An 8,989-nucleotide genomic window follows, 5' to 3' on the forward strand; every position below is an offset into this window, starting at 1 on the left:
ACAGGGTATTGTTGAAGTTAACGTTTGTTCGTTATAGTGTTTGTTATAGCGCGAATATTGAAATTAAGTGTATCGTAAAGTTATATTCGGAAAGAATAAACCAGTTTTATTAAGTATAGACTTGTGTCGTTATAATTTCGTCGGAACGAAGTTACGGAAAGTTAATTAACAAACGGAGACGTAACAATATGAAAAAAATGGCCTAAGCACTGACCTTGAAGCATTTTACTAGAAAAAAAAGGTCCAATTTTAGAGGACTCCATTTTGAAACAACTAAAAGTATCTGAGTTACAGTTTTTACCCTACTCACACAGATATGATTTTCTTAGATAATGTTTTGTGTAGTACAGTATCAGAAGATTTCTGAAAATCAAAATAATTAAGCCTGTATTGTAACATGTAATATAAATCATGAATTCATGTATATATAGTAAGTCACAAGCAGTGCCATATTAAGATATTGAGGGGCCCTGGGCTATAGCCCAGTTATATTTTACCTAAAGTTTAATTTTATTCTCCGCTCTTTGCCTTGTAATATTACTACTAGCAAATCTGTTGATATATTGATATTTTATCTTAGTGCGGAAGGATATTTGAAACAGATGACGTTAGTCACATGAACCATAAACTTCCTGTATCTCACATATACGTTCAAAGTTTTTATTTAGTGCTGTTTTAATAAGAAAGTTAAAGGTAGGGTTGTTATAATTTTTATTCTTTTGGTTGGAATGAGTTTTATGTAGGCGCTGCAATGAAAACGTTTAATAGCAAATATGTGTCATGTTATTACTAAATGATTAGGCCTAAAGTTTAGGTTTTACAAAACCACCCCTGTGCTACAACTATCGCTACTGCTGCGAAATGTAAATAGATATATTGCGAGTGAAAATCTTAGAACTAAGATATTATTATTAGGTTAATTATCATATTCTACTAATATATAGTACTATGCTTTCACAAATGGGTTCTTAGAACTTCCTGTAGGCTTGGAGTTAGCCTCGTTTTTACAAGTTACTTTAGTTAAGTTAGATTAAATTTAAAGAGTAAAATTACGAACTTAAGTTTCACAGGAAGCTAAAGTTTGTTACTTATATTATATTTCTTATTCCATATTCGTGATTTATAATTCTGTATCTGTAGTTCTAGAATACTCAAATTCCTGCTATATTTATGCCCCTCTTTCTACCTTTTCGTATTGACTTTCTCAGTTTCTGCTCATAATTCAGTTGTAGGCAGGGCTACCAGTACCAGATTTCCAGGGTGAAAAACTGATATATTTTTTTTTCGTGTAACAGCTCTCAAACAGTTTAAACTTTAAAGTATAATAACACACTTTTTGCCATTTGCTAAAATAAAATGTTTTTTCATTTTCTTTTTTGCGATTGGACAGGTCTTCAAATCTCAATACCTGTGGCTGTCCAATGACAGTTTAGGAGCAAAGCATAGCAGATAGAGAGGGAACATGAACTGTCTTTGTCAGATGATTATCCAAGTAAAATTTAAAGGAGCTATGTATAATGACAAAACATACATAAGAAACACACTGAGGTGTAGAGAAACTGGGACCAGTTAAAACTGTACTGTTTCAAATGAGAACAACAACAAAAAAAAAGGCTAAAAACTGGAATGTCTGGTAACCCTAGTTGTAGGGAACCCACTTAGTAACAGTCCACTCCAAAATCCTGCAAACAGTGTGAAATAGTGAGATTTTAAGCTAACCCATACTGCCTCATCTCTTTTTAAAAATGAATCCTTTGCTTATTCTCCACTCTAATCCTCAAGACCTATAAATAGTGAATGTAAATAGGTGAGTTCTGAGCTACTCCAAGTTGGCTCATGACCATCATCTCAAAATGAGAAACAGCTTTGCTGTTGTGTGTGTACTCCTTAAATATATTGCATGCAAGGTTGTTAAAAGTCCACAATGGAATAAGGGGGAAACTACAGACACAATTCAGGGTGCATCTCAACCTGGCTATTTCCCTCATATGATTATAGAGGAATCATTTAGAGTAGGAAAGAAGAGAGTCTTTGAAAGTTGACAAGTCAGTCTGGTGGAGCTCTAAATACGACCAAAATGAAGTGTTTTGGGGTTATGTAACTGACTATGGGAGGCTGTCCCTCCCTGGCTTCCCCATGTGATTACAGGGAGAGTGGTTTAGAATAGGGAACATACAGAATATTCATTTTTAAAACAGAATGAGGCAGAATGAAAATTTTTAAAAGGGGTATGACGTAGTCTAGGAGAGCTCAAAATCAAGTATTTCACCATTTGTAAGTTTCTGGAGTTTCGTAATTGATATTATAACATACTCATATTTACTTTCACTCATAATTTCACAGAAGAGTATGGAAGGCCTGTCCCTTCAAGGCTACCCCCATAGAAGAATGGAAATTTGAGTATCATACTGTACATGTAGAATTATGGAACATGAACAAATAGCAAAATCTAGCTTCATATTAAGTAATTTATTTGGACTATCACCACATTTTTTTATAGTTTTTAGTTTTATTATGCTTTAAAAAACATGGTGATAGTCCAAATAAATTACTTAATACAAATATGAGTACTCGTGTTAAAAGTCTGAAAAGTTAAAATCTAGCTTCCTTTTATCAAACCATTATGCTTTTAATTTTCATATAAATCCTCTATAAGATTAACTGGTTTTCTTTAGAAATAAACTAGGCTGAAAAATTCCCCCCAAACTTCTCATTGTTTTAGTTTGATTGTGTGATCAGAACCATAGTTCTTTTGGTTTAATTCATCACATATATTGAAGCAATGGCATACAAATGCTGGAATCTAACAGTAATATGTTATCTCATTTCTGCAGTGCACATTGGTGTATAAAAGACATTTTAATATTAGAAAGAAATTACCTTAAAACATCAAAGTTTGTTATTTTTCTTTAATTATACACTCAACATTTTGCTTTACAGCTTCTTCAGGAGCATTCCACTAAAACACAAACTGTAAATAACTATGGTTTAGAAGCTTTTTACTGTCAGTTATGGTTTGTGTTTTAGTTTAATGCTCCTGAAGATGCTATAGTGTGAAATCAAATAAAAGTTTAAGTTTCTCTTGGCCCTCTGGTGCTTATCATTATTTTCCACATAAATGAAAAAGGAATTTGAACAAAAAATACAAGCAAAGTTAAGAGAGAGTGGTTTGTTCATCACTGTTTATGATTGTTCAGTAACGTTTAAAGAAAGTTGGTAACCATAAATCGTACAGATCTGATACAAAATCTGTATTTTGAATATTAATAGAAGCTTAGAGATATATTTTATCTATTTAATGAAAAGTTAAGACTTGCATTGTGAGCATATTTTTTTGGAAGTGTACAGTATACATTGAAATTAAAGTGACTTTATGCACATCACAGTGACATAGAAGATAGTTTGTTTTTATATTAATATTTAGTTTGTGAATTAATGTCAAAATGTAAAAGGTATATTTTTACTCTGTTTCTGATCTACTCAATTTCCATATAAAAGTTCTTTAGTGTGTATTAAGATGCTTTTTCTTGTGACATTCCAATCCAACAATTACTTCTTTACCTGTCACAAATTATGTATCAGTTCTACTAATTCTATTAAAAGGTACATTATTACCTGGCCCAGCATGGCCAGGTGGTTAGTACGCTCGACTCGCAATCTGCGGGTCGCGGGTTCGAATCCCCATTACACCAAACATGCTCGCCCTTTTCAGCCATGGGGGCATTATAATGTGACGATCAATCCCACTATTCATTGGTAAAAGAGCAGCCCAAGAGTTGGCGGTGGGTGGTGATGACTAGCTGCCTTCCCTCTAGTCTTACACTGCTAAATTAGGGACGGCTAGCGCAGATAGCTCTCGTGTAGCTTTGCGCGAAATTCAAAACAAACAAACAAATATTATTACCTCATCAGTTATACAGGCCTAAGGTTATGGAAGACTTTGTTTATTGAAGAACCCCTGGAATGGAATTTTCAGACTTATACTCTATATATTTTAAGGAGTTTTATATGTGAAAGCTTGTTTGCCTGGTTTATCAAATGTATGTAATTTAGTAGCATGATCCTTTTGTTCTAATGTGTTACCATCTTGTAATTTTAACCCATTACAACATGCTATTGAACATGGTGAATATTGAAGATTTTGATTTACATTAGTACTTTAAATAACATTGGCAGTCCTTTTTGTTAACTTTGTAAACCCCTCTAACAGGTGTAGAAATTATATGTTTGAATGTGTATTTTATTTCATTCTTGTTATTTATTTTTTATTAAGCATTATCTTGTAAAATGTTAACTTTTTTTTTCAGTTTATCATCCAAGAAATAACTTTTTTTGGTTTCATATATTCATTTAATGATACATAAAGTTGACTTATGAACTTTGAATTTGGGTCTCTCTATCAGTTTCACAATGGTATTGAACCACAGTGTTTTATCAGTATTTCTGTTGTACTCTGGTGATTGAATAACTGTTGTGACATGAGTTTCATCATGTATGTAAAATATTCTTTCTGTTGCTAGTTTTATACTTTTATGGTTGATATAGTTGTGTTAGTTCTTGTATTAGTACATTGTTTGGTGTGGAATTTATGGTTTTTGTTCTCAAGTGGTATTACAAGGGTTATGTTCTCAAGTAGTTATTACAGCAGCTAACAAGTAACTCAACATGATTTAATGGAAGAAGACCCTCAAGATGTCCAAGGCCAAGTTTTTTTGGTGTGATCATTATTGTGATTCTTAAATATTTGGTTCCTGTCTTGGTTTAGTGGTATAATGTGTGCTGATTATCATCTTGTGGTCTAGCTCTTTTTTTTTTTTTTTTTATTCTCTCTCCTGTGTCATTTTCCAACCTTTTTCACTTTTTATGTTTTAAATCAGACTTAAGTGATGAATTGTAGTTTAAGAAGGTTGTCATCCCTTTTCTTCCAAGTGAAAAGACAAGTCTTTGATATTGACTTTTGGCACAAGTTTTGTAGTTCTGTATCAAGTGTTTTCATCCACTGATACATGTATATGCTGTACGCACACATTGCTGTTGAAATCACATTCTTGTACATGATATTTTTGATATTTACCATGGTCATAATTATACAAGAGGAAAAAAAAAGGTGAAACTATGATTATATGTGTTATTTCTGCTTAGTATATGGTTGAAAATCTGTATGAATGAATGCTTTACCATTAAAATATAAACTTTATTATGCTTTTAATTTAACATTTTTCCTTCTAGAAAAGAAATCACTATGAGTGAAGAAATTCCAAAGGGAGAATTGCCATTGAGGTCATTAGCATCTCGACGTGTATTTGTTGTTGGTGTAGGTATGACAAAATTTGAAAAGCCTACAGCAGTTAAGATAGATTATCCTGACATGGTGAAAGAAGCTGTTGGAAAAGCTTTGGATGATGCTCATATAAAGTATGATGACATACAACAAGCTTGTGTAGGATATGTGTATGGTGACTCCACCTGTGGGCAACGTGCTCTTTATGAGGTAGGTATGACAGGTATACCTATATATAATATACATAACAACTGTTCTACAGGATCATCAGCTCTTTTGATGGCCAGTCAACTATTGAAAGGGGGAATTTCTGATTGTGTACTGGCACTGGGCTTTGAAAAGATGGAAAGAGGGTCTCTCACTTCAAAGTTTCGAGATAGAGTGAATCCAATGGATAAACACATTAGACTTCTGTCATCCATTCAGGTAGTTGAACCAGCACCTATGACAGCACAGATGTTTGGAGGAGCTGGCTTAGAACATTCCAAGAAATATGGTACAACACAACAGCACTTTGCAAAAATTGCATGGAAGAACCACAAACATTCAACAAACAATCCTTATTCACAGTTTCAGAAGGAATATACATTGGAAGAAATAATGAACTCACCAGTGATCTTTGGCCCTCTCACAAAACTACAGTGTTGCCCAACTTCTAATGGAGCAGCAGCAGCAATTCTTGTAAGTGAAGACTTTGTCCATCAACACAGGCTAGAGAAACAAGCAGTAGAAATACTAGGAATGGAAATGGCTACTGATATTCCAAGCACCTTTGAAGAAAAGAGCTGTATCAAGCTGGTAGGCTTTGACATGACAAAGAAAGCTGCAGATACACTCTACCAGAAAACTGGATTAACACCAGCACAGGTTGATGTTATTGAACTTCATGATTGTTTTTCAACAAATGAACTAATCACATATGAAGCTCTTGGATTATGTGAAATTGGAAAAGGAGGTGAACTAGTTGACTCTGGAAATAATACATATGGGGGAAAGTATGTGATCAATCCCAGTGGAGGGCTGATTTCAAAGGGCCATCCATTGGGAGCAACAGGTATAGCTCAGTGTGCAGAGCTATGTTGGCAGCTAAGAAGTCTAGCTGAAAAACGTCAAGTACCAGGAGCAAGAATTGCTCTACAGCATAATATAGGGTTAGGTGGAGCTGTTGTTGTGGCTTTGTATGCCTTGGGCTTTCCACAACAAGCTGCAGTAAGTCAAGATAGATCTTACACTTTCAAAGAGGAGAGAGACCAATTCAAATCTAGAATTTTTTTCAGCAAACTAAAGGAATTCTTAAGCCAACAAAATGACAAAATCAGCAGCCAGAACAAAGGAACATGCTGTTTTCATGTGTTAGATGGACCAGGAGGAAGTGAAGGCACTTGGTATGTCATTGTGGAAGATGGAAAATCCTCAGTCAGTTTTGGTGATAACTTACCTGCTGATTGCACTGTGACTATTAAGGATTCAGATCTTGCAGACATTGCATTAGGAAAATTAAATCCTCGAGAAGCATTCTCTACTAAAAAGCTAAAAATAAAAGGAAATGTGGGTCTACTAATGAAAATGTTTTCACATCAAAAATCAGTGGCCACTGCAAAGTTGTAACTTTTTAAAATTAATCTGGATGCTTATACTATGCAGTGTAATTTTTTTATGAGTAAATATTGTAATTACAGTATCTAAAAGTTACTAACCTAAAAGAATATTATTATGTTCTGTATTGGTAAAAAACAAGGTGTTTAGGCAGTGCATGATGTTTATACATGTATACAATTACACTCCCTGGGTTAGCTAGATTTTTTTTGAAACATCTTATATTTGTGATGGTGATTATAGAAATACACATCTTGCTTCATTCATGTCAATTTTTGTAAATCAAAAGCCTATTAACCAATAAAATATTGCAATAATGGGTATTGTAATACACTATAATAAACAATTTATTAACAATTGATTTATAACTTAATCAGAGCATGCTTGCTAAATTGCTGTTAGCCAGTTAAATATGGGACTTTGTTGTAAATTTGTCAGAATACAGCTTATTTTATGACAAATCTAATGGTGTAGGGTAGTCCTGAATGAAAGATCTGCTTATGTAGATACAGCGAATTGGGTAGGATCAGTGGGAGCAGTTTTTTGATGCAAGTTGGTTCATCAAATCTTCTAATGCAGTTTCACTGATAACACACTACTTTTCAACCAAAAACTCTTATAACAGTCATTCTAGACTCTGTATAAATGTCAGAGGAATCAGTCTCAAAATTACCAGTACACCAAGTGTGGATGTAATCAAACAGAATACCAGAGAACAATGTAAGCTGCAAAACAGATCAAAGGAGGTTTCAATTCATTTAAAGCAGTTTTTCAAAAGATAATGAAGGAATTTTTTTATGATAGTTAAATCAAGAATAAACAAGTCAGGAAAAAACAATAAAACAAATTGGCTCTGCAACCGGCTCAAAGTAATATGTATGAGATTAATGATATTAACAGCTGTTAAAACAAACATTTCATACATATTCCATAGTTTTTTAGTATGTTAAAACATCAGCTTATTTGAGAAGGAATTTATGGTTGAAGGGCATGACTGTTGATTAATGCTGATTAGGACATGCCAGCAGAAGAAGAAGATGAAATTAAATAGATATCAGTACGATGAGGAGTTATAAATAGAAAATAGCCTAATAAAATGGAATAAAGACAGTAAATAAGTGACACTGAGGAAGAAATGACTTGCATGAAAGGTCAGAGTCATAGGTACCATGTAGTAGGAGATGAAGAGATGGAACTAGCCAATGAGAAAAAAAAAGAAGAAAGTAACTGGGTGGTTACTGAGGTGACTGTTGCTTGTCATATGACTATTGACCTGCACCTAAAGCTGTCAACTTTTTAATTGCTGTAAGATGCTCTGCAGATTGTGTCCTACCCATTCCTGTAACTTATTCTTTGTTTTTGAATTGGCAGACAAGACCCTACCAACATAGTAAGCTACTGTAATTTTCTCTGGTTGAGTTAAGAGATTCCTTGTTAGATTCACTGAGTGAAGAAAAAGGTAAAAAAGATTTTCAAATCCAGACAGATGAAGCTTTGCTTGAGACAGTTCTGTATGGAGGCTTGTAAAGAACTATGGTGAAATGACATCCAATTATTTTTAGGTGTATGTATATCTAATCTTTTGAAATCTAATTTTATACAGTTTGAGGTGTTAATTCATGTAATTATTTAATTATGTAATTATTATATATGTAATCATTTATCCAAATGTTTTGTTTAATCAAAATAATAATGTTTTTGTTAATGAGTTCTCTTGAAAGTTTATTTGTAAGTAAAGGTAACATGAAGGCATTTTCAAGAGTGTTTTTTGTTTTTTTTCCACACTTCATTGTTGGTATACTAACTACTACTAGTAAGGCATGAAAGATTGAGAATGCTGAACAAGAAATTCCCAGCTGTTACATAAAGTTAACCTTTAGTACAAATTGGTGAAACAAATTACATTTTTCTTCCTTTTCTTGTGACTAGGCATGTAATATGTATGGTACATATGTCAAATGTTTTATTATTTTTAATATTTCTGTATACTTTTAACTTTGAAATTTTTTACACCAAAGATAACAGATACTCATGCTCAAAAATCTCTCTCTCTCTCTCTCTCTATATATATATATATATATATATATATATTACTTCTTCTTTACTTTTATT

General features: G+C 33.1%; 1 protein-coding gene across 2 annotated transcripts; it reads left to right on the forward strand.

Annotated features, from left to right (window-relative positions):
• Positions 1-559: 559 nt before the first annotated feature.
• Positions 560-8,320, forward strand: LOC106459969 (non-specific lipid-transfer protein-like). 2 transcript variants are annotated; one of them, XM_013919643.2, is made up of 2 exons: positions 560-693; positions 5,230-8,320. In XM_013919643.2, exon 2 carries the CDS (start codon positions 5,243-5,245, stop codon positions 6,887-6,889), a length of 1,647 nt encoding a protein of 548 aa, XP_013775097.1. In that variant the 5' UTR covers positions 560-693; positions 5,230-5,242; the 3' UTR covers positions 6,890-8,320. The 2 variants fall into 2 exon arrangements, with proteins under 2 accessions (XP_013775097.1, XP_013775098.1); XM_013919644.2 differs by lacking the exon at positions 560-693 and adding an exon at positions 766-863.
• The last annotated feature ends 669 nt before the right edge of the window (positions 8,321-8,989 follow it).

The sequence above is a fragment of the Limulus polyphemus genome, unplaced genomic scaffold (assembly GCF_000517525.1).
Source record: "Limulus polyphemus unplaced genomic scaffold, Limulus_polyphemus-2.1.2 Scaffold688, whole genome shotgun sequence".
In the NCBI taxonomy this organism is placed as follows: domain Eukaryota; kingdom Metazoa; phylum Arthropoda; class Merostomata; order Xiphosura; family Limulidae; genus Limulus; species Limulus polyphemus.

Bases quoted from the DNA above. Each gene is read 5' to 3' on its own strand.
- LOC106459969 (XM_013919643.2), top strand. From the start codon at position 5,243: ATGAGTGAAGAAATTCCAAAGGGAGAATTGCCATTGAGGTCATTAGCA.